Source organism: Pimephales promelas, chromosome 11 (assembly GCF_988280905.1).
Source record: "Pimephales promelas chromosome 11, fPimPro1.hap1.1, whole genome shotgun sequence".
Taxonomy (NCBI): domain Eukaryota; kingdom Metazoa; phylum Chordata; class Actinopteri; order Cypriniformes; family Leuciscidae; genus Pimephales; species Pimephales promelas.
The window spans coordinates 23,202,322-23,229,156 of record NC_142779.1 but is presented as its reverse complement, the minus strand read 5'-3'; the positions used below and the strand labels follow the sequence as shown (position 1 = coordinate 23,229,156).

Here is a 26,835-nt window from a genome sequence, read left to right as displayed (position 1 = left end):
TCAATTCTCAGCTTTCTCACTGACCTCATTAAGATCTGCAGATGCTGTATTTACTGCATTTGTCAGTCTTTGACGGAGGCGTCTATATATGTGCGTTCGTGTGTTGGCGGCTCTCTGATGTGTATGTTTGCTGCTGTAAAGTGCAGAAGTGCGATTTGTCATACAGTTCTGCCGTAGACATGAGTTCTGTTGTGACAAGGCATCAGAGAAAACAACTTTATTTATTTATTTATTTATTTTTTTAACGTGACAAGGCTTTCAAAACTACAAACCTGTTTGTAGGGGACATTTAATTAGTGATCGCATGCATTATTCATGATTTAATGGCTCATGGGCAGGATTTTATCCACACTGGAGAGCATCAGCAGTGAGTAAGCGGTCTTATTATTGAAAACTTTACAAGACTAATGACTGGTGTTGGGCTTTTATTTGCTTGGGAAAGAAAGAAATCGAGTGAGACAGAGATAAACATAGACCAGCACAGAACCGAGCCTTTGTCCTACACTATTCTAACTCGCTGGCAAAATATTAAGGCACAAATTATTAGATGCTGCATGCATTACAGTAAAAGCATTCATTTTCTACTAACATTATACAGCTGAAGGCAAACCTCTCTCAAAACCATAGACTCACATACCTCATAGCCTGGAATTCCATCTTTTCCCGGCCTTCCCTGCGGAGGAGACAGAACATTCCCATCAATCTTTGCAATCCAAGGTAATTGTAGTTACCTGAATCTAAAACTAAAACCATAAAAACATTTGTTAAAAACATAAAACCATTGTTGTTGCTTGAAATAAAATAAAATAATGTTGTTTTTTTCAGTTACAAAGCCAAACACTTCTCATTTTAATGTAGTTGAACTTGGTATACTAAAATAAACTAAAAATGAAATAAAAATGAATAAAAAGCTTAGACATATACTGTATTTAAATGTTTTTTTGACAAAAAATTACTAAAACTTAGAAATTAATTTAAAATATTAATAAAAACTATAATAGTATCTCAATGATACTAAAATAAAACTGTTACTTTGCATTGTTTATTATTTCTATTGGTATTTAGATGTTGCAATAAGTACAAATGTTTAAGGATGCTATTAGAAAAGCACTTTCATGATTTTTATGGGAAAATGGAAGCCATAAAAAATAAATAAATAAATACTATAATTGTAAGATTTTAAATTAGTCACAAAGAGTTGAAAAATGGACGCAATTTTGATAAATAATGCTAATGTTGCGAAAGTCAAAATTAACTATACTATGTGATGGTAAACACATTAAGAGAATTCATAACATGAAAGAGAAATATATTAATATGAAATCAAAATTCCTGGTCATATTGTGATTGATTCATCAGGGCAGGTGTATATAAAAGGAAAAAAAAAAAAATCAAAGTTTTGTCCTGTTTCATTTAGAAAAAAAAAATAAATTCCACTTGATTTGATATTTTTTATAATCTAACGCAATGACATTCTTGCGTTTTAATTGTGTCTAAAGCATCCAAATACTTCTTGGAGCCAATGTGTCAACTTTTATGTCTAGTATCTGTAGTTAGCTAAGCGTACACCGTTCCACTAAGGTTAAGTGCGAACAATTAGGAACTGAGCTGGATAAATTAGGAATGAATCGTTAAACGTCACCTGGAAGAAACAGGAATTCCTCAGGGGAACTGTGTGCATTCAGCGGAGGTGCTGAAGGCATTATGGCTGTGCGAATAACAAAGCAATTATATGAGGCCGATGTCTCTTCACTGAGACAGCCAATCAAATGTTTACCCCAGTGACTGCACACATTACCACAGCACAAATCAGCCAGGTTTAACACCACAGAACTGAGAAGTATATGAAGAGATTACTCTGTGCTATGAAGTGAGATATCACAGCTGAAAAGAGTTGCTGTGGTTTATTGAGAAGAACCAAACACGGAGCTCTCTATCACACTACATTAGAAACCATAGCAATTCAGCCGATCAAAACCTGTATATATCCAGTTGCGTATTAATATCTCTGATGGTTGTTTACAATGATTTTTTTTTTCCCTCAGCATTCTGAGATATTTAATTAAAAACAGTCTAGACTCTGCATTAAACTACAGGCCAGTGAGCGGGAATCAAGGATTGAGGAAAAATAAACCCCAACAGAATGTGTGAATCTACATCGAGTCAAACTGTGAATCAATCATCACACTAATCACTTAATTAAATCTGGTCTGCAATTCAAGGCTGGATCAAATGATGCATCAGTCTGTTCTAAAATCACAGAGGACAGAAACTAATGAGAACTAAATGTTATAGACCGTAGATCACAACCAGGTTCAGCACTGAAAATCTGATCAAAAAACAACAATAATAATAATAGTCTTTGATAAAACATAGTTGTATTCTATTCATGTCTCTCCCTATGTGTGACGCTCACAATTGCAACATTTCTCAATTATTTATATTTTATATCTCATATTTGAAACTCAAATGCTTATTTGAAAATCTCACAATTACAACTTTACTGATGATATAATGATATAACTTTATATCATTATGTATAGAATTTTTGAATGTTTTACTCTGAGGTGAAACCTGTCTTTCATTTTCATTTCCGTGAAACTGCTAAAAGAATATTATGAAAGTGTTTTCTAGCATCTCAAAATACTAGAAACTAGAAACAGACACTCACACACATAAATTCATTGTGTTACATGTTCCCTGTTTGTATGGACTTTTAGGTTTTATTTCTAGTCTTTTTGACTATATCTATCCACAGGTGTCTTACAGTGGCGGTTCTACTTTGATACACCCCCCCCCCCCCCCCCCCATATTGTATTAATATAGTGACCATAATGATCACGGTTATACACAGAATCTACTTCAAAAAGCCTAACATTGCATTGTTAATACAAGATAATAACAAGATATATTAACATTGTTAATAACAAGATTTGTTTTAAAGGAGTGTCTTTTATGTTATCCACTAACATGCACACGTTCAAATAAGCTTTTAACAAAAAAGGTTTTATAAAAGGATAAACCTCCCATATTCTTTTATAAAGATGATTTAAATGCTGAAATGAGTCAATATACATTCCTGACATTTCCATATAATGCACAGTAGCTTATCTTTTATTATTAATAGTAAAATTCGGTCCGATTTTCCCATGGCTGTCTTTCCTATACAACTAATGTACTGCGCTCTAAACAATGACAAAGAAGTTTTAGTAGCTAATGTATTTCCACCACAGAAAAACTGTAGCTCTGCTAAAAGATTTATTTACGGAGAAGAGAAAAACACCAACGTGTTTGGGTGCATGTGCACTCCCATATTGAAGCATTTACAATTATTCATCTCGGAAAAAATGAGTGCGTTGCTTCAATAATGAGTGCGCTTCCCGTGCGCCTACGTGTGAAATAACGACCTCGAGCGCACAAAAGACGCGATACGTGAACAGCCTCTTGGTGAGTTCCTCAGACTCCCTTGACAAAACCGCCACTGGTGTCTTGTCACCTTAATTTTTTAGCTTGTCTGTATATATTGCTGCGTTCTTGCCATGTCATAGTCTCGAGATTTCATCACACTATTCTGAGCTGTTCTCAAACTGGGAATTATGTGTTCCAATAGCACCACTATCAAGGCCTAAATGAATCTGCAGCGGTCATGTGGTACAAATTTGAGCTCTCATAAAACTCCCATCTCACTTTGAACTTGAACGCTATTATACAAGCTGAAATCATATAATTGCGGTAATTACGACATGACGTGAACGCACCTTATAGCTTATTATCATAGCTTATTATTGCTTACTGCTTATTTGTATTTTGGGACTGAACCTACTGCATTAGGACCCAACCCTCCCTCGACTCCAAGTTCGTTTTATAGTTTCATGAAATAAAATAAATATATTTTGTTCTGAAAATATACAGATGATTTAAGGATGCGGGTCCCTAATAAGGGGATTATGATATGTGGGGGTCCTATCATAAGGATGTTTGAAAAGCCCAGATGTACAGGCAGGTGTGCATTAGTACACATTACAGATTACATGTGTAGTGATTGTTAAGATTGATTACAGGGGCTCCAGGAGGCCCTTCGGGTCCAGGGAAGCCAGTTTCTCCCAGAGGCCCTCGTTCTCCCTGTGTGGAAAGAGAAAGAGGGAAAATGGGACATCATCAGTCTCGCATCATCCTGCTGCCAAAACCTGCCATATGATTGACAGCAGCTAACAAGCAACAAAGCAGATCTCACCGGCTCTCCAGGGATCCCTCTCTCACCACGCGGACCTGGCTTTCCCTTCACAGGAACAAGGAGAGAAAGAGTTAGACCTCAAACCTGGTGTCCATTTAAACCACCTGTAGGCTGGGGACACAGCTACAAACCCACACTGATTTTACCGAAAAATTCACATGTGATATGAACATAATATATCTTGTGACAGACCATGTCATGTAATGAAAATCTGCTACTCTTGTCAGTGAGTATAGTATATATATTAGCATAAAGTACGGTTGCACCATATACTCATAAGCTGATACGAGTACTTTCATAATTACTTTCACTTTCATGATAAAATATATACATATATATATATATATATATATTTTTTTTTTTTATATATTTATGTATACACATATACATACAATATATACATATATATATATTATGAAAGTATATTACTTTTACTTTCATAATAAAATATATACACAATAGAGTTTTAATAAATAATAGCAATAAATACAAAAAAAAGAGTAAAGTTATAATGTACAGAATGGAAATGTAACATTTATAATGAGATTTGCTAATGATTACATGTATTTTTTAAGAATCAGACAAAGGTAAAAGCAATGTAAAGGTTATATAAATGTACAAATATGGAAAACATGCACAATATTCATCATTGGCCATTATATTAATATTTTACTTTATTACTATATTTAGCTTTTATTAAAGTTAAATTAATAATGTATGTTGTATGTGAATCAATTAGAATATGCATTTAACAGCACTTAATAAATCTGTATTTACTAATAAATGAAAATTTGTGACTATAATGAAGGCTGAAGGCTTTATTCATTTACTACCTTTATTGCTTGTGGCTTATTGCCTAAACAATATACAGTTCAATGTGTATTAGTGTCATCCGAAAGCAGAAAAATGACAACAGAATGACTTACAACAGGACCAGTAACACCAATAGGACCAGGAAGCCCAGGATCACCCTTACAACACACAAACATACTCATGTTAAGTCCAATCTTCAATGCAAAAACACAATGATTGCTTTTCTTTCTGTTCTCAATACCAACTGTGCTTGACAAGTCCTCAAAAACCCTTCTCAGAGTATGTGTGTGTGTGTGAGCTGCTCTCTTTCCTCCATATGCGCACTGCTGACTTTAGGAATTAATGAGCTGCTTTTAAGTTTTGGGGCACAGCATGCAAATAAACAGCTTGAGATCATCACGCAGCCTCGTGTGGCAGTTGTGGAGTCGGTGAGCGCGCAAAATGCTGCGACTACATCTTGACAAGTCCTTTCTGGGAAGAGTGGGCGAGTTTGATGCCGAAAAAGAGTCTCCATGCACTGGCGCTCTGATACGTGCAGGAGGAAACAGTCGGTTGGACAGTTCTGTGGGCTCCATTTAATGAAGCCTATTATTTCTACCCTCTCTGGTATTCTCGTATTCATGGTCTTTCTCCTGAATTCTCAAGTGCTTTGACTAAGCACTGCGGTGAAATTAGAATACTAACAATGTTTGAATCAGTTCTGTCTATCCGCTACACTCATCTCTCTGTCAGTCAAACGCACACACACACACACCGAAACTGCAATGTCATGTCGAATCGTGAGGGTACAGAGTGGAACGTCTGGTTGAGCTGTTGGAAGCTGTGTGTAATCTGGGACGCTCAGAAAGTGTGAGAGAGCGTCCAGTGACACGATTCATTCAAACGGGCTTACCTTAGCACCTGGCAGCCCCTCTAGTCCCGGTAATCCCATCAGTCCTGGCTCACCCTGGAATAAAAGAAACACATTCCAGCTCGGCACAGACACCTTCATGCGTGAAAGAGTCTGTCTGTGTGTGTCAGATTTGGGGAGTGACTATGTAAAAGTGGCAATGCAACTAACTCCAGGAGATTTATTTTTATTTTTTTTAAGAAACTAACAAGCTAGTTATGAGTAGCAGAGAGGCACGCTGTCATTTTGGGTCAGAAGCCGTAATGAATTTGTGGAGAAATGCACAAATAGTGATTTAGAGTAAACCATCTTTACTTTCAAATCATATTAGCCCTATGTACTTTTATAATGGACTGAAGTAAGGAAAATGTTCTCATATTCTGTATTGTGTTTAATAGCATTATAGTTTGGAATAAAATGGCAGGCGCTTTTGTTTTTACTGAAGCTAATTTAAAAGCTAGTATTTTATGCATTTTACATACATAAATAGAATAAAAAAAACACGTTTTGGACAGTTTGACCAAATTACAGCTGGATTTGGGTGAATTTTTGGGACAGTGTAAATTTTGAACAAAATTAATAATTACTTGGTAACAAAATGTACTATTATTACAATCAAAGGTTGTATTGGTTAAAATTAGTTAAAGGAGTAGTTCACTTTAAAAAAAAAAAAAAAAAACTTTTGCTGATAATTTACTCACCCCCATGTCATCCAAGATATCCATGTCATTCTTTCTTCAGTTGAAAAGAAATTAAGGTTTTTGATGAAAACATTCCAGGATTTTCTCCATACAATGGACTTCATTGGGAACCAGACGGTTCAAGGTCCAAAAGACAGTTTCAGTGCAAACTGCAAACTGTTAAAAGGGCTTTAAACGATTCCAGACGATGAATAAGGGTCTTCTTATTATCAAAATGAACAAATCATTTCAACGAACAAAATGAACGAATTGACTCGGGAAAAGATTCGTTCATTTTGATGAATGAGTTAGAATAGGAGAGTCACGAACATGCATCACAGAACAGAAAACATTTGAGCTTATAAAACTTAAACTTTGTTTTTGTTTATTTTATTTAAACGAGCGATTGTTTCGCTTGATAAGACCCTTATTCATCGTCTGGAATCGTTTAAAGCACAGTTTGCAGCTTGCAATGAAGGTCTTTTGGACCTTGAACCGTTTGGTTCCCACTGAAGTGCATTATATGGAGAAAAATCCTGGAATGTTTTCATCAAAAACCTTAATTTCTTTTCGACTAAAGTAAGAATGACACAGACTCCTTTAATGCACTGTGAACTAACATGAACAAACATCGAACAGCTTTATTTTCATTAACTAACATTAACAAACATTAACTAAAATAGTAACAAATGTATTGCTCATGGTTAGTTCACATTAGATAATACATTAACTAATGTTAACTAATTAACCTTGTTGTAAAATTTAACCAATTACTTTTAGGTACTGAAATGGTACTGTGTATGTGTACAGTATGTGTGTATAGGAAGGGTTTTACTCTTTTTTTTTTACATTATAATGGTTTCAAAATGTACAAATATGATGTACATGATGAATCTGTACATAAATTGAATTTGGAAAATGATAAAAGCATCATAAAAAGTTTCCAAGTCAATTTTAATGTTATCTTTTAAATATAAAAAGCAACCCCTGGGACATAAAAGTGCTTGAAAAGTTGAAGAAATACCCTTAAATGATTGTATCACAGCAACGTTTTGGAGTAGAAAACACATCTTTAGAAAGCTGTGACGTTCCTGTTTCCTTCACTGCATAAAACTCTAAATGTATTTCTAGTGTATTCCGACTGACGAAACAGATCACAACGGTTTAGCAAACAAACTGGTTGGGGGACAAGCACCAAACGCCATTTATCCAGCATGTCACTGATTATTTCAATTAAAAAACACAGATTTATCTTCGTCCTGACATGTGTGTCGCGTTAACTCTAATTCTGTCGCATTACCATCCTGACAAAGCATTTACTTTCCCCCTTCCATTTTCATTTAGCCTGCCACGATAATAAATCACACGTACTTCGCCGTGAACAGAACAGCTCGTAATTCAACCCCAAGTGATTGGCTGCTACCCCACGCCGAACCTCTTCACGGAGCGCTGAAGAATCTGCGCTCTAGTGTCGTACATTATGTTCGTCTCATGCCTCAGTCGCTACTGACGGACAGCAGCGGGCGCCATGTTAACGGATTGCGACAGTAATTGTCGCGCGTGTAGATTGCCATGTATAACAGAGCGCAGACCTACGTGGAACCAAAAAAAGAGGATCGCCTGGAGACAGATGGGTGTAATTCTAGCACAGTGCTGGAGACTGCTGGGACCATTTATTCAAATGTCAAATTAGCATGGCGCTGAAAAATCGTTTCGCAAAAACAGCAAAAAAAAAAAAAAAAGAAACACAAAAATCAAAATTGCACCCGTGAGAACAGGAAGTGCCAGCTTTTTGCCTGTGGGAGCTGAATTGCTGCTATTGTAGGGGTCCGTCGCTGATGTGCTTTTGTTGGGGGGGGGGGTGTGTGTGCATGTACTGCGTTTACAACATCCCCCAATGGCAGAAGAAAATATGCGGCGACAATTTGATTTGGGCGGCATTCCTGATCACTCCTATTGTTGTTGAGAATGCCGTGTGACTAAACTGTTGTGCTCGGCTGCTCTCGGGCTACTTCTGAGCCAGAAACTGTGATTAATGGAGATTAGCCAAAAAGCGAGTGCTGGGCATGCCTGTTTCTCGCAATCCACTGGCATAGAAGGACCACAAGGACGAGGACCATTTAATACAAATCACAGTGAAGCAACACTCACCATTCTTCCTTCATCTCCTTTGGGCCCCTGGAAAAGAAAGGGCACAGAATTAGCCTATGGAACTGATCTTATTTCTATGTGTGCTATGAATTAATCCAATCTGTGTAATTAGCTGGATGACATCTGCTTAGAGATGATGTCATACCCTAACAAACTCAAACAAATGACCTGTACGAGAAAACAGACGGAACCTAGCGAGCTTGCCTATCTAACAAGACTGAGCGTGATCCAGAATTTAAGAATTAAAGCTTTTGGATTTTATGAGTGTGAACTTGAACTGTACTAGCAATGTATCACAGGAATTATTTATTTTTATTTAACCCTTATTTAACCAGGGAAATCCTTTGAGTACAAATCTCTTTTGCGAACCAGCCCGCAGTAAAGGTTCCACATAAAATACAAAACACAAATAAATACAATAAACATTATAAAATACATTACAGTTACAATGCTTAAAAAGTAAAATACAATGACCTTACAACAGTTAAAAATACTATGTAACAAATTAAAATATTATACACTTATCCTAATTTGGGAAGCAGGGACAGGTGCCCATTGTGCCTGTTTCCTGACACTTTACTAGCCTCTTAAGGAGACCAAGTTATCAAGTTTTAAGGCATTCTGTAATAGGTTCCACGCTGATGGGGCAGAGATTCTAAATACCTGCTTCCCTAACTCTGTTCGAGCCCTAGGCGCAATCATGTGGAGATAACCATTGGACCGCAGGGAATGATTGCTGGCTTTGAAGGATATAAGCCTACATAAATAAGGGGGCAATGTCCCAATAATGGATTTATATATAAACAATCGCCACCTGGTTAGCCTGCGCTGAGCAAGGGAGGGCCACGGGAGGAATGTTTCATTAGCATGACAGGAAGTAGAATTTAGTAGATCACACAAGAAATTAATGTTTTGAAGTGACTAAACAAATAATTCTATATAAAAATTGACCAAATATGACAATTTATATATAGAATACATTTTTACTCAACAGATTGGATATAGTTAAAAAGCCAAAATAGCCACTGGATGGTCGCAAAATCGCCACTACAATCTTATCAGATGAATATTTGACTAGATTTGAATCTATTAATAATAATGATGCTAAAGTCCCATCTTAGTCAATATTTTTATCCTTTAAACCTCATTCTTTGATCACCAAAGTTACATATTTAAACTTTTTTTCATATAGCCTCATATAGTAATAGTATACACGTTCTATGCATATGAAAATTAGCCCCAGCTCCACTCACTCGTTGATGATCAAACTTTGATTTGATTGGTTACGAGTACTGTAGTTTGCAATGTCAGAAACCCCAACGATTTCAAACTGTATTTTGAGATTCTCTTTGGTTCACTGCAGTTTTAAGGAGAAAATACTCAGCAATGGTGTTGACTGATGACTTTACACATGGTTTGTCTTAAAGCAAATGTATAAAAAAATGCATTATAGAGATATAAACAACATCAAAAGCTTGATTTTCACCACATAGGGACGTGGCATTCTGGGAAATGTCTTGGGAAGTGTCCTTTCACCTCAGTTTGTAAAATGAAAGCGCATTTAATTGTCTCTTTTGTCCACTTTCGACCACTTCTGTCCTGATTTCTTCGAAGCGATGGGTCTAGGGGTGGATAAATGCATGGACTATTTTGCTGGGATTTTCAAATCTTTAATGGATAAAATAAGCTCACGCGTTTTACATATGAATCCGACCGGAGATTAGAGAAAAATATAGGGAGAGCAGCAGGTCTGAAAGCAGCAAGATCACGCCAAACGCAGTGAGTGTGTTAGAAATCAGGAATGGTGAGAGGACATTGTGCTTGGTGTGTTTTGGTCTTCATACCAAACTTGGGTCTTCAGCCAACAAATCCAGTCTGGCTTGCACACTTCCAATGTTTACGCGTTAAGGGGTGGTCACACTACACTTTCCGTTCCATTGACTTCCATTCATATGCAAGCAAATTATATATAGAAAGATAGATAGAAAGATAGATAGATAGATAGATAGATAGATAGATAGATAGATAGATAGATGACTTGCATTCAAAAGCTAATTATACCCTTTAACACCCCAGTGAGCAAACATACAGCAACTCCCCAGATAGCAGACTGACATTGAATCAACGTGGAAATATGACATCGAAACAACGTTGATCTGACATTGTTTTGCTCATCGAATTAACGTTGAACCAACGTCAGATGCGTCATTCTTTCAAAACTAACGGAAAATCAACTTGAAATCAACGCGTTGTTTCAACGTTATGAAAGCAAACCAATTTTCGATTTCATTTAGCTTTGAAGAATGCCGCGTCTGACGTTGGTTCAACGTTAATTCGATGAGCAAATCAACGTTGTTTCAATGTCATGAGAGACGTCGTTTCCACGTTGATTCAATGTCAGTTTGCTATCTGGGTCTGCATGCTGTCACAACCCTGTCACGTCATTCATTCTCCCAACCACAAGCTTTTTGATTGTTCAGATAAAGTTCAAATGAAGTTTAAGTGATCTGTGTCTCAGCGCGCTGCGGCACGTCAACAAGAGGAGCCACGTCCCACTCAGAACAGGTTCAGCTAAGGATAAGCCAAAAACAAAGCACTCTGGGGGACTTGTAAGCAGCTCCTCGTGTCTATCTCAGTGAGGAGGGAGATTGGAGAGTGTCCCCTTTCAGACCTGCTGATAAGGGTTTCGCATTTTTCAGACTTCTGGGCGGTCTGGTAAAGATGGCCCAGGAGGGAATACACTCTTGTTCTTCATGGAAAGGAAGGGCACATTAAATACAGAGTAGACAAGTGTGTGTGTCGCTGTGTTGATAAGCTAATCGGATGATTCCACTAGGGCAGAAAAACTCTTATATATATATATATATATATATATATAGCCTATATATTTAATTTTCTCCCCTTGTAAAAGAGCTGCATTTCAATTACCCCTCCTTTACAAGCAGCTACATTGTTGACTATGTGTGACGTGTTTGTTTTGTCCTTCTCCCTTTGGGCTACTGTTATTTTCTGTGTTTCATATTTGTGTCTGTGTGGCCGTGGTCCGTCCTTCAAATAATGCTGAGTAAAACTCAGCTAAACAGAAAAACAGATTCCCAAATCAATGTAGCTTCTTTGTGTATTGACATTTAAACTCCATTAAAAGTGCAACAATTGATTCCCTGCGGTAGGTTAGCTTCAAAACAGCTTTTTATTTTATGCGGGATATCATTTAGAAAATAAATAAATAAAACGTACAGAGGGTCCGGGTGGTCCGGGCGGGCCTGTATTAGCTGCTCCATTCTGTAAAGAAAATAATAATAGTTTATCAAAAATGAACAGCATGACAAATCCAATTACATACTAAAATACCGTGACTGCATTAGTATCAGGTAAAAGTTTTACCTGAAGCTTATAGAGACTGCTCATTCCATTGCCCTCTGCAATTGGAACACCCTGAAAAGAAGTAAAAAACCAAAAAAAAAAAAAAACATAGTTAATATGATATTCTGGTCTCCAGATGTGTGTGGGTCTCTCCTACAAATATAAGTCAATGAGAGTTTTCTCCAGTTTTATCATTCTCCAGGCGATAAAAAGAGTAAGGAAGGTAACACTTTAGTTTAAGGTCCAAATCTCATTATTAACTAGTTGCTTATAAGCTAGCATATTAATAAGATATTGGCTGTTTATTAGTACTTATAAAGCACATATTAATGCCTTATGCAGTTACTGAAACTGCAAACTATATATATATATATATATATATATATATATATATATATATTATAAAATGTTTACATGTGTTTTACATCATATTTTACATCGCGCTTTTATGGACAACATAGTATGATATAGTTCACACTTGAGGAGTGGAAAAAAACACCTCAATTTTATTCAGAGGACTAAATTAAAGTAAATAAGTAAATTAATTAAAAATAATAATCCAATTTGGTGCAGATGTTATTTAAAGGGGTGGTAAAATGCCATTTTCACAAGATGTAAAATAAATCTCTGATGTCCCCAGAGTGGTTTTAGCACAAAATATCCCACGGATATGTTTATATAGCATGTTAAAGTTGTCACTTTTTGAGGGTTTGCAAAAATGCACCGTTTTGTGCCTGGCCCTTTAAATGCAAATGAGTTGCTGCAGAGGACGGGGTTTCAAGAGCTTGAGTGAGTTAACAGCGGCTGATTTCCTCACGCAGACACACTAAAATGACAGAAACTGTTGTCCCTTTAATGCTAAAATGGAGTCAGTCAAAGATGGAGAGACTCAATAAGAAGTAAAAACTTGTAGAATACAACAGGATGTCTCTGAATGGTTATGTTGCTGAAGTGGAGTTCAATTATGATATTCTGTCATGATAATCTATAAATCGCTCATATATGAACTGTTGTGAGATGCACACAGTGACTTTCTATGGATGGATGCTAAAGTTTGAGCTGACTCACAAAATGTACTCTTATACAACCACTCTTTCTCTTCTCAACATGGACTGCGTGTTCCCGGGGGCGGGGTTTATGTACATTTTAGGGTTGGTGATGTCACTAACCCAGGAGGAATGTTGTGTAGTCTCTACTAGCCGTTTGTTGCAGTCCTTTTCTTTAAAAGCAAATATCTTCCTTTGCTTTGAACTTTGAGCGTTGTAACTTTAATAATGTTGCGCTCAAACAGCAACATTACACACTAACTAACTAGTGAAATCATACTTTGCCACCCCTTTAAAGGACAAAAAAATCATTTATGTATTTAAAATCAAGTAAACCTAAGTTGTTTCTGTCCAGTAAGTGTTCATCTTCATTTTTAGAATTATAATAAAAAGCCTTTTACTTTGACTAAAAAAGGCATGCAGATGATTGTGTACAACAGATTTTTTTTTACAACAAAGATTTATCATGTTGATGATTTAGAGGCCTATGTATAAAATATGATAGAGTATAGCTTTATAGGGTTAATCACTAAACTTTGTTGGAAAAGTATACAAATCGCTATTAACTGTGAATCTTTCAGATCTTTAAGAAATTACAAACACAAATTTACAAATAAAGTTTCCCTGGGCTCTCATATATCATTTATAGCTAAAGTGTGGATTTTGTCCCCTCTGTTATCTTTCAAGGACAATTATGAGTTACCATTTGTAGGCAAATTACACAAATCGGGTGTTTGGGTAAAAGTACATACCCTCATACAATATCTATATGGTTGTTGACCAATGACAAAAGAGTGAAAGTGTTATGCAAAACTGTTAGAATGCATTCATTGCTTTTGCAATTCCGTTTTGAATTCCTAGTGATGGTAAAAAAAAAAAAAAAAAAAAAAATGCACACTTTTAAGATTTCACATGTTTTTAAATTTCAAGCTGAGTCATCCTAAACACTTGCAATCAGCACCAGAACTTACAGGAGGTCCAGGAGGTCCGGGTCTGCCTTGCATTCCTTCGCTGCCCTGGAATAAAAAAGACATTTCTTTTATTTACATGCATAGCACAAACTCTGCCTCACCAAACACAGAGTGTGATTGCATTGAGAGTCAGCGCCGACACCATGCGGCAGTGTTAGCAAATGATGTGAATAACAACAGGATTCAGATAGAGCCTTTGGAAGTTGTGGATAGACTTGGTGCCCTTAGCTCTTATTGCATTGGCTCTCAGTGGACCCGACCAGCTGATGAAAACGGTGAAAAATGCCTCTATTCCTTTTCTAGTGCGTATCTGCACACTGCAGGGCACCGTACAAGCTCGTTGAACACATCGAGCGGAATATTCACTATCTCCCGCTAACCGTTTGTGAGAGCATTAGTCCAGTCGTTTATCAGACAGTGTGTGTGTGAGTCTCATACAGATGCTGATGGGTCAAAGAATTATAATGTTGGGGAAAGTGAGACACAGAAGATCTGTATCACGTTTTGTCTTTATCCCACTCGGGAAATTCAATATAATTGCAGAATATTTACAAAAGTTTCATATGCATCATATGCATAATCGATGATGTTATGTTATACATAAAATATACATCATTTTATTTTGTTTGATATTTGAGTAATTAATGAGTAAAATCGAATCTAAAAGTGTTTAAGAGGTCTTTTATTCCAATTTATTAAAATTTTCGCAACTCCGCAAGTGATCGATAATCAATGAAAGTGGCATGAACTGTATTTTTATATCTATGTAATTTGAATCTGTTTATTTTTTGTCTTTTAACTACTGCCTGTATAGTTAGTTTATGTGCTGGTGAGCCAAAGACAATTTGACAATAAAGAAATACAATAAAAGTGGTCCATTTGCACTATATTTCAGGATTTCTGAGATGATAATTATGTCAAAACATTTTTTTTTTAATTTGTTATGACCTTTTCCATCAACCTCAGCCCTCAAATAAGATGATTTGCAATAACATGATCTATTTTGAAGGTCCTTAATATTATATTAAAATCTTAAAGAAAAGATAATTAGATTATGCTTACCCGTTCTCCCTTTGGTCCTGGGGGGCCAACAGGTCCTGGTCTGCCAAGAAGTCCCTGGATGCAGAGGAACATGCGTAAGGATTATTTTGATTAGACATAACGCTGGGAGGAAAAAGATTGCTAAGGAAATAAAGCTCCATATCAAAACCATGAAGCCATAATTAGCCATTATTGGGAGATCCTCACCGGTGCACCTGTGCGGCCAGTGGATCCAGGCAATCCTGGCACACCCGGGGTCCCCTGGAACAGAGAATGTCAGATCACAGCTCAAAACTCTTAACTTAAAAAAAAAAAAAAGTAGTGATAATAAATTGAATTCTGTTACCCTTTACCAGTCAACTGTGAGCTTATGGGTAGAATTCAACAACACTACAATGAAAATAAAATACATTCCTATTTTAATTTGAATGAAAATCCATTGGTCCAACTGTCTTAGACTAGGAAAATACAGTTCCATCTGATTGTTGATGGGTGGGTGGGTGGGTGGGTGGGTGGATGGATGGATGGATGGATGGATGGATGGATGGATCTGATTGTTGATGGGTGGGTGGATGGATGGATGGATGGATGGATGGATGGATGGATGGATGGATGGATGGATGGATGGATGGATGGATGGATGGATGGATGGATGGATGGATGGATGGATGGATGGATGGATGGATGGATGGATGGATGGATGGATGGATGGATGGATGGATGGATGGATGGATGGATGGATGGATGGATGGATGGATGGATGGATGGATGGATGGATGGATGGATGGATGGATGGATGGATGGATGGATGGATGGATGGATGGATGGATGGATGGATGGATGGATGGATGGATGGATGGATGGATGGATGGATGGATGGATGGATGGATGGATGGATGGATGGATGGATGGATGGATGGATGGATGGATGGATGGATGGATGGATGGATGGATGGATGGATGGATGGATGGATGGATGGATGGATGGATGGATGGATGGATGGATGGATGGATGGATGGATGGATGGATGGATGGATGGATGGATGGATGGATGGATGGATGGATGGATGGATGGATGGATGGATGGATGGATAGATAGATAGATAGATAGATAGATAGATAGATAGATAGATAGATAGATAGATAGATAGATAGATAGATAGATAGATAGATAGATAGATAGATAGATAGATAGATAGATAGATAGATAGATAGATAGATAGATAGATAGATAGATAGATAGATAGATAGATAGATAGATAGACTTTATTTCAGACAGACAGGGAAAATAAAGTGACTGTTGAAGCTGAATAGTTGTCAACTATGACGCATCGGACAGCTCCACTAACTATAACAGGATGCATTTATGTCGCATTGCACCAGCCGCACACATACTGTACAGTGTAAACACAGTGTTAGTCTGATAACTCACCTCATCACCCTTGTCCCCCATTGGACCGGGAAAGCCTCTCTCACCCTTCACTCCCTATATGATGAGGAGACAGATAAACAATAGTTGAGACAGGAAGCACACACTTTATATTAAGTTTCTCTGTAAAGAATGTTCTCATACATTATTAATGCTTTTCTTTTGGCCTCAGTTCTTGGCTGTCAATGAATGTCTCACATTCAGGGACTGTGCTGTACTGTACATATATATATATATATATATATATATATATATATATATATATATATATATATATATATATATATATATATTGCTTTATTTGTTGCACCGTTTATAAAATTTTACCTCACAACACCTTGTAATAGGGGGAAATGCATGTGATTGTACTTCCAAAAAGAATATATATATATATATATATATATATATATATATATATATATGAAGAGTTCAGATGCAAAAGCCTCTAAGTGCCATTTGAAATTTTCTTCTAAAATGATCATTTTTGTCAAGCTTGTATATTTAAGTTCAGTAATTTCACTTAAATGGCAATGAAGATTACCTATTAAGTGTCATTTAAGTGAAATTACTGAACTTAAATATACAAGCTTGATAAAAATGGTCATTTTAGAAGAAAATTTCAAATGGCATTTAGAGGCTTTTGCATCTGAACTCTTCATATATACATATACATACATATACATAGATATATGAAGTTCTGGCATCTGTCTGCTAGCGATCACATCGTTAACTACATAAGGCTGATTGGTTGCTGTTGCATCAGCAGCCAATGAGCTGCGGCTCAACATTTAAATACTGGTAGTGTTGCAGTTAGCAGTGCAGCACGCTTTCAAAAACCATCCACCTTCCCCAGCTCCACCTGTATAGATCTGCTATGGGGGTTTATTCATGTGTGATATATGTGCAGCAGCAGCATGTCTTACATGCTCACAGCAATGTCTGTGAATGTATAGACCTTATGCACCACCTTAACAAATGTCGACCAGGAATTTTTTTTTACGAGCAGTTCATTCATACCTATGCATGATTGCTTTGAAAATACAAACTGGAAGTCAAAAGACAACGAGTGCAGCACTGAAAAGGGGCGGGGCTACATAAGGTCTATTGGCGGTAGCAAGTCTTGGTACTCGTTCTGCAGCAGTAGCGTAGGAGATCTATTTCGCCAAAACCAAATAAATGAACATTGGCATAAGCATTACCATGCCAATCTCTCCAAGACTTGGGGGGCTCATATGTCTACTGATCACATGATTCTTTTCTCTAATCTGTGATTTATGGTGGCTTACCTTCGGACCCTCTTTTCCAGGATTACCAGCTGGGCCCCGCAGACCCTGATCCCCCTGTTGAAATCAACATAGACCGTAAGAAGCCAGATCCACAGGACAGACACAAGAATAAGCAGGGGCAAAGACTATTATTTTAACACTTAAAGCTGGAATACACTACACAACTTTATGATATCAAGAGAAAAACTTTCCTTCAAACTGAAGACCATACCGGACATTCTAATAATTCCGAACACAACAAACTCACGCGTAACCGATTAAACAAACATGGATTTGGATCTTACATTGAGATTGAGAGATGAGTGGCGTCGTCAGTTGTTTTGTTTATGCTGAAGTCAAATATTATGTTTTGTTAAACGATTAGTTCACTTTTGAAAAAACTTTTGCTGATAATTTACTCACCCCCATGTCATCCAAGATGTCCATGTCTTTCTTTCCTCAGTCGAAAAGAAATTAAGGTTTTTGATGAAAACATTCCAGGATATTTCTCCATATAATGGACTTACATGGGAACCAGACGGTCCAAGGTCCAAACGACAGTTAAAAACAATTTCAGATGCAGCTTCAAATGTCTTTAAACGACACCAGACGACGAATAAGGGTCTTATCATGCGAAACGATCGGTTATTTCAAAACTTATTCCAAAAATGTAACTTTTCTAAGGACAAATGCTAGCCTTGCTCTATTCTGTGAGGCACATTTGTAACGTCACATAATACGTAATTACGTTCAAAAGGTCACGGGCGACGTAGCCAGAAGTACAGAGTCAGAGTGTTTACAAGTTGAACGCACAGGTTGAATGTGCAAACTAACTCAAACGCAGTTTACAAAAAAGGAATTAAAAGGTAAAACAACGATGTCGGACGATTTTGACTCTGTACTTCTGGCTACATCGCCCGTGACCTTTTGAACGTAATTACGTATTACGTGACGTTGCAAACGCGCCTCACAGAATAGAGCAAGGCTAGCATTTGTCCTTAGAAAAGTTAAATTTTTGGAATAAGTTTTGAAATAACCGATCGTTTCGCATGATAAGACCCTTATTCATCGTCTGGTGTCGTTTAAAGACATTTGAAGCTGCATCTGAAACTGTTATTAACTGTCGTTTGGACTTTGGACCGTCTGGTTCCCATGTAAGTCCATTATATGGAGAAAAATCCTGGAATGTTTTCATCAAAAACCTTAATTTCTTTTCGACTGAGGAAAGAAACACATGGACATCTTGGATGACATGGGGGTGAGTAAATTATCAGCAAAAGTTTTTTCAAAAGTGAACTACTCCTTTAATGTAGTTTTCTGTTCATAGTATTGTTAATGTATTTGTACTGTATGTTATTACAACACTAGTAGATGGAGGACCGCCTCATTTTTAGTAGTGAAGCGTCATACACTACGATTTGTTCTAAAATTGCCTCAAGATATCAAACATTTGACATCCTCCAACTAGATGAAATCATATTCTGTAGCCAAAAAAGAGTCTGTGCCCATTATACACTACATAATTGTCTTTGAAATCTGTCAAGTCTGACTGCCCAAACTTTTGGCAACTATTGACTACTCGTCCAGACAGCAAATTGGGGCAAATATCTTAGCTAAAGTCATGTAGTGTATTGTAGCCTTTAGGCCACATTTAACGTATGAATGTCATCACGTTAGAGAACTAAAAAAAAAAAAAAAAAGAAAGACTAAACAAGCACATATTGCAAGCAAAACATTTCAAGTTATCGTAATCATGGCGCAGAAAAGGGAAATTAGTTTCCAGATTTGGTATCTAATACAATAACATGCCTGCATTTTTAAGAATTATTTTTTTGATACTACTTGGGGCTGTTGTAGAGCATTTTTCTTTTCTTTATACAATATACACTGGAATGCAAAAATGTCTGTATTTGAGTCTGCAAAACAAATCATTCATTGCATCAGGCAGGCAAGAAGACAGCACTCAGAGCTAGAGAATCTCATGTGGAGGGACAGAATATTAATTAGCGAGGAGATGAAATTGCAGCCGTTTTTACCTTTTCTCCATCCACTCCTGGGATACCCAGAGCTCCAGAGGAACCTTTTTCTCCTTTCTGCCCTGGTAGTCCTGGTACTCTGGTTTGACACACACTGCAGGCGTTCTGTCAACAACACATACACAAGCACACACACACAGTAAGGTAAAGCAGTCCAACTTTCTCTCCTTCTGTTCAGATGAGCTCTGGGTGCAAAGCATTTTAAAATGAAGCTTTCTCCACAAATAAAACAAAAGGATCCATCATTGCATGAAGAAATTTGAGCAGGTAAAATAAAATGTGGATTCATTTGACCTCCATCTCATTATCTGTTTCTGTATATTGACTTTAATTGCATATCTGTATAGAATACATGTCTGCTTTCACCAGCTTTCAGAGACACATATGGACGAGCAGTCTAGCTTTGTACATTGCTAAAAAGCTAAAGGTCAAACTTAAAAGCAGAGAACTTTATAAAAGGTATGCATTAGGGAAGTACTTTTTTTCTTCCCTTAAAGCCCTTTTCCTCCTGATTTTAACCTTGTCAACCTGATGCATTCAACTCAGTACATTTACCCAATGATACAGAGAAAAACAGGAAAAGCAAAAGTGAATGTGCTTTCAAAAGCGGTTTTAAACTCAAGGGCTAAGCAAGCTACTTTTTTCTCTTCTGCTCTCTTTAAAGAGTGTAACTGTATATCCGGGAAGCGGAATCAAAGGTTTACCGTAATGGGTCGCAGTGATTGCGCTGACATTTCACACTGGATGCACTTTTCGCGCATGGCACAAGTGTATCTGAAGGTAGCAATTTACTAGTGCATTAGTCCGACCCGCTCAATAAGTGTAGGACGATCCAGGAAGTGCATTTATATTTGTGTTCTTTGTGCAAGAGTGGCAATTAGCAAAATAGCATGTGACCTGATATAACAGCAGACGTTTAGCAAAAGATTATTCAAAAGATTTTGAGGTAAAGATTTTTGAAGAACATGTAAGAAAAACCTAGCAGAGACATTTATGGATTTGGCTGCAAAAATATGTATCAGAGCTTCATTAAATAATTCATATTTAAGGAATAGTTTAGCCAAAAAAAAAAACAACAAAAAAATGTTGTTAGATGTTCAGAGCTGCTCAATTCCAAAGTGAATGATAATTTATACAGCTAAATGTACAAAATTATTTCTAAAATCATAAAATGTATGTACTTTCATAGAATTTTTATGTTGCTTTTTTGTCCGTTTTTGTTGTTGTTGAAATTAACAATATATACAGTAAATCATCCACATTTGTAATAACAATTTGAAATCTATCTATCTATCTATCTATCTATCTATCTATCTATCTATCTATCTATCTATCTATCTATCTATCTATCTATCTATCTATCTATCTATCTATCTATCTATCTATCATCTATCTATCTATCTATCTATCTATCTATCTATCTATCTATCTATCTATCTATCTATCTATCTATCTATCTATCTATCTATCTATCCATACACCCATCCATCCATCTATCTATCTATCTATCCATCTATCCATACACCCATCCATCCATCTATCTATCTATCCATCTATCCATACACCCATCCATCCACCCACCCACCTACCCATCCATCCATCCATCCATCCATCCATCCATCCATCCATCCATCCATCCATCCATCCATCCATCCATCCATCCATCCATCCATCCATCCATCCATCCATCCATCCATCCATCCATCCATCCATCCATCCATCCATCCATCCATCCATCCATCCATCCATCCATCCATCCATCCATCCATCCATCTATCTATCTATCTATCTATCTATATATCTATCTATATATCTATCTATATATCTATCGTATCTTATATCTTATATCTATCATCCCATCCATCCATCTTCCATCCTAACTACTTCTCTCTGGTATTAAAGGGATAGTTCACTTTGAAATTTATTTTTGATATGTTTAGCTTACCTCAAGGGTAAACAAACTATATAAATACTATTTTTTTTTCTCACACAAACCACTCGTTTCGTGTCTTAGGCCATCAATGTGTGCTTACATAAATGATGTTTAATTTGGACTTCTCTGTGCATGCTCTTTGAGGTGGACCCCTTATACCTCCATTATATGACTGACAGACAAGAACAGTTTGTCCTACAAATCAAAATTCAAAATACTGTGGAAACAAAGACACCTACAACTTGGATGCCCTTGAGGTAAGCTAAAACATATCAAAAATTAATTTCACAGTGAACTATCCCTTTAAGATGCATTTTTGTCGTTTTTGTCTATTGGATCAAAAGTGGACACTAAATACAGGTGTAATCCGGATCTATCTATCATCCATCAGCTCCAATTTAAACTCTGTAGACAGCAGCCCTGTGCTTGCTTGTTCTTTAAATATTCAAGTATGTTTTGATGCATTTTCTTTTCTTTGTGTTTACATGTAAGCTGGAGATGAACTACAGTACATTAGCTACTGTAAGTAGCTCAATGTGTTGTTGTGGTTGACGGTTCACTCCCAAGAATCTCACTGCGTCAGTATTTCAGCAAATTTGTATTTATCTTGTCAAAAGTGTTTTGTTGCAAAAAGATGAATGCATGATGTCCAGACAGAAACATAAAGAGCAGTGGAGGAGGAAGACAGATCAGAATGTACTTATACAGTAGGCACAAATTAAAGGGAGTGCGTAGAGTGAACGTTGAAAGAGCTGAATATACAAGAGTTTCAAAGACAGCAATAAACAGCAATAAATAAATAATTTATAAAAGTTACTCGGGTAAAATTGGGAAATAAGTGCACAGGAGGACATACAGTACCTTCAGTAATGTCCCCATGTCTCCCACAATGGGTAGTGCTGTCTGAAAGGGAAACATTATTTAGAACAGCATTAGATACAACATTAACAAACACAAACGCAAAAATTCATTATATTCTCCATGAAGTGCAATGTCAACTATTTTCATTAGCGAACAAAACAGCTGTACTAATAATGCTACGAAATAAAATGTTACGAACCGGTTCTCCAGGAGGTCCAGGCAACCCTGGTCTGCCTTGTGGGCCTGGAGGTCCCTTTCAGATTAAGAAACACATACATGTATGCATATATAAATATTCAAGGTATTTAAGAATTTTTGAAATAATATAATTCATACATATACTGTAGGGATATACATAGTGAGATATGTCCCCTTTTAACATGATATGCTTACAAAGAATTAAAAGCACTTCTCACCATATTTCCTGGCAATCCAACAGTTCCTGGAGGTCCACGAGGACCCTGTACAAATTACACCGTCATGTTAATTCACTTCCTTTGCTTCATCTTATTCAACACAATCTAGATTCAATCTCTGTGTTAACTTGTTTAACTTCTAGAAAAATATACAAAATTCACATGCTTTGTCTACATTCTTGGCTGTTACTGAATCCTTTACCTGAATTCCTGTTTCCCCTTTAGATCCCATCAGACCCTATATAAAATAAATAAATAAAGTTATTTCCTATTAATCACTACACTTATCTCATAATACTATTGTTTTCAGTGTGATATGCATTTACTAAAATGCTAAACTTTAAAGATACTTGGAAAGCTTTAATAAAGTTAGGTGCACTGTCCCTTTAAATGAAGACTATTTAAGTGTTTTTGAAGGACAATAAAGTTCAAATTCAAATCAAACAGGTACTTACAGGGGGTCCCATGATTCCAATCCCAGGTTCTCCTTTCTCTCCAGCATCTCCAGGTACTCCAGGTACACCTCGCTCACCCTGGCAGAGAGAACCCACCCGAAAAAGTTCATACAGCTAAACTAAATAAACTCGGGTTGAGCGAGTCTGAACAATTATTTTGGTTTAAAATGAATTTGCTTTCACAGCAACACCATACCATCTTGAGCCATTATCTATAATATATTTTAAAATGAAACATTTACAAACAGATGCTTACACAGCAGTAAAAAAAAATAGATATTTAATGACGTGTTTAGCATTTATGACAGCATGAAATTGGTTTAAAGTAATGTTCTGGGTTCAATACAAGTTAAGATCAATTTTAGTTTGTAACTTGTTTGAACCCGTAGACACATTTCTTCATTGTTCCAAAAATGATAATCTCTGTCACTGATGAACCCAGAACTTTTCTTTAAATTATTCACATCACAATGCTAATATTTCTTACCACACTAATACCAAAAATAAGAAAAAGTGGATTAAAAGACATAGCAAAGCACAGCACAGGGTAATTTGACTGATATGAACTCTGGGGCTGTTACTTTGCAGATAAACTTAACAAGTGCAAAATTGAATACTAAAAAAAAAAAAAAAAATCTTCACAGTAACCAACCTTAGGACCCCGTGACCCTCGTGGACCAGACACAGCCTCCTCCTAGAGCAAAGCAAGAGATAAAATACATCTCAAATGAATACCATGTTCTTAGAACTTACATAAGATTCTATTTCAGACAGATAAATAGACAAAAGTGAGGAATTGGGAAACTTTTATTGAAATTGTTATCTGTAAAATCTCTCTCTCTCTCTCTCTCTCTCTCTCTCTCTCTCTCTCTCTCTCTCTCTAAAATTATTCTAAAAGTACTCTCTCTACAGTATTCTAAAACATATGAGTTACTGTCAGGCTACTAATCAAACTACTTTTTCTAAACCACTTCAAATTAGTTGCTTATAGCTTGACAAGATTGTAAAGTAGTTTTCTCAACATCGCTAAATGTTGCATGGCCTTGATTTGACAGCAAATTTTTAATTGTTTTTCTCAGTGTGATACTGTAGGTGCTGACAGTACAAAAGAGTTACAGTAAGCATTATTTGCTACACACAACTGATGGAAAATTGATTTTTGTGGTCAGCAAGAATTAGATTAGCAAGTAGTTTTCGCATTGCAGACATTTTGCATCCCGTGAATTGGTAATACAGGATACTAAAGTATAGTGAACTGATTAAATAAATACAGTAAGTTCTTTTAAAGGGATACTCCACTTTTTTTTGGAAATAGGCTCATTTGACCACTCCCCCAGAGTTAAACAGTTGAGATTTACCGTTTTCGAATGTATTCATCCGATTTTCTGATATTTAGAAGAATATCAGTAACCAGACAGTTTCTGGTCTCATTGACTAGTAGGACAAACAATATACTAAATTACTGATATTCTTCTAAATATCAGAAAATAGGCGGAATAGATTCAAAAACGGTAAAAACCCAACTGTTCAACTCTGGGGGAGTTGTAAAATGAGCCTATTTCCAAAAAAAAAGTGGAGTCTGAAATGGAAAAGTGAAAAGTATTAATAATAATATAAACATCCACTTTCACAATCCATTTAGTTCAAATGGATCAAGTTAAAAAAAATTAGACCAGGTGCAGAAAGAGACCAGGAATGAGTATTAAACTGTGAATAGTGTTAGTTTTGATTTCATTCGTTCACTCTTTTCCACTAAAACAGAAATGATGAGGGTGGCTGTTGACTTCATTCTATATTGATTTCAGACCAACAAACCATCATTCATCTGATCAACAAGTGCTCTGTCTGCCCACCACCCATCTGTCCATATGCTTCGTGCTGGATGTATTGCCACTGAAGACTAAAATGTCATCTTTTAATATTATTTCATTATTAAATATTATGTATCTTTATTATTATTCTTTATTAGTTTTCATAATCACTGTATTATCCTATGGAGTTTCAAGTTTGAATGCATGAAAAGAACATATGTCAGGGGAAAGCTATATATTGCTCAGAGAGGTATGTGTGCAATGTAACATGTTCACTCAGCATAAATGTTTCCACTGATGCAAGTGTACCACAGATGTACATAACAAGGAAAGTAGCGCACGTATGACATATACGTTCTAAGTTGAGAAGCTCAGAGCAACATGTTTGTTACCTTACAAGGAAGCTGTAAGAATGTGTGATGTATTAAAACTCAATGTCACATTGTACCGCCTCAGAGAAACGCATAGACCAGGCATGAACACAACATCATGAAGTTTCTCTCCTGACATATATATAATACAGTATATAATAAAACTTTCTTGGCAAGATAACTGGTGTCTGGTCCCGTAAATTGAATAATAACGGGGAAACACAAGAGGCTTTAATTCCAAGTCTACACCACCGTTACAGTTAATATTTTAGAGGAGTTTATCTCCTTCTCTCGCAAACACACCTCATTTCTTAGATCAGATTCCAGCTGGCATCTAACTAGCATGAAAACTGTGAACTCAAATCTGTCGATTGACCTTTTTCGCATTTCCAGGTTCCAGAAGCTGAAGTCGTCATGGTTGGGTCGTCAAAAATCTAAAGCGGTGAATGTGAGAGACTACATTAAATGTACTTTTTTTATTTCCATTTGCTCAAAAAGCAAAAGAAATTATCCATAAATGTTTTTTTTTTAAAAGAGGAAAAAGATATAGAGAGATTGATAACGGCAGTCGGAGGAGAAAAAGGTCAATAACCTGTCGCTCACATGAGATCGACCAATAGCAAACCACAACCATCCAATCAATACCCAATCCAGTCATACTTTGATTTCACTTGGATATACGTCACAATAGGGAAGGAAAGTTGATCATAACTTCTATATATCTTTAAATAGTGATGATCGTACTACATCACAAACTATAAATGTGACTCTATAACATTCTAGAATCTATCTTTCTGACATGTTGTCTCCCAGTGTCCCAAGTTTAAATTGAAAATTGCAAATTATTGCGAATTGAAAATACGCCAATTTCGCGAAAACTCCCATATATATCGCAAAAAATTTTCTACACTCGCATGAGGTGGTTTTTCAGGCTATTTGAAAAAGGAATATCTGCAAAGCTGCAATAGAAGCAGTTTTTCCAATTTACAGGTCATCTGGCCAGGGCCGGCTCTAGGTTATTTGGTGCCCAAGGCGAGAGTGCCCCCCCCCCCCCCCCATATATATATAT

The 26,835-nt window shown here is 36.5% G+C and overlaps 1 protein-coding gene across 2 annotated transcripts in view; it reads right to left on the bottom strand.

The window, feature by feature from the left end:
* The window catches only part of col19a1 (collagen, type XIX, alpha 1), a 215,356-nt gene that overhangs the window by 30,390 nt on the left and 158,131 nt on the right, over window positions 1-26,835 (bottom strand). For both annotated transcript variants that reach the window (XM_039651732.2, XM_039651740.2), the window contains 20 exons: window positions 24,237-24,278; window positions 23,585-23,662; window positions 23,332-23,367; window positions 23,130-23,174; window positions 22,913-22,966; window positions 22,714-22,755; window positions 19,920-20,024; window positions 17,905-17,958; window positions 16,622-16,675; window positions 15,396-15,449; window positions 15,210-15,263; window positions 14,148-14,192; window positions 12,152-12,202; window positions 12,005-12,049; window positions 8,768-8,794; window positions 5,940-5,993; window positions 5,161-5,205; window positions 4,235-4,279; window positions 4,060-4,122; window positions 638-673 (listed from right to left, as the gene is read on the bottom strand). In XM_039651732.2, the coding sequence (XP_039507666.2) occupies window positions 638-673; window positions 4,060-4,122; window positions 4,235-4,279; window positions 5,161-5,205; window positions 5,940-5,993; window positions 8,768-8,794; window positions 12,005-12,049; window positions 12,152-12,202; window positions 14,148-14,192; window positions 15,210-15,263; window positions 15,396-15,449; window positions 16,622-16,675; window positions 17,905-17,958; window positions 19,920-20,024; window positions 22,714-22,755; window positions 22,913-22,966; window positions 23,130-23,174; window positions 23,332-23,367; window positions 23,585-23,662; window positions 24,237-24,278 (1,029 nt within the window). The remainder of the gene's footprint in view (window positions 1-637; window positions 674-4,059; window positions 4,123-4,234; window positions 4,280-5,160; window positions 5,206-5,939; window positions 5,994-8,767; window positions 8,795-12,004; window positions 12,050-12,151; window positions 12,203-14,147; window positions 14,193-15,209; window positions 15,264-15,395; window positions 15,450-16,621; window positions 16,676-17,904; window positions 17,959-19,919; window positions 20,025-22,713; window positions 22,756-22,912; window positions 22,967-23,129; window positions 23,175-23,331; window positions 23,368-23,584; window positions 23,663-24,236; window positions 24,279-26,835) is intronic.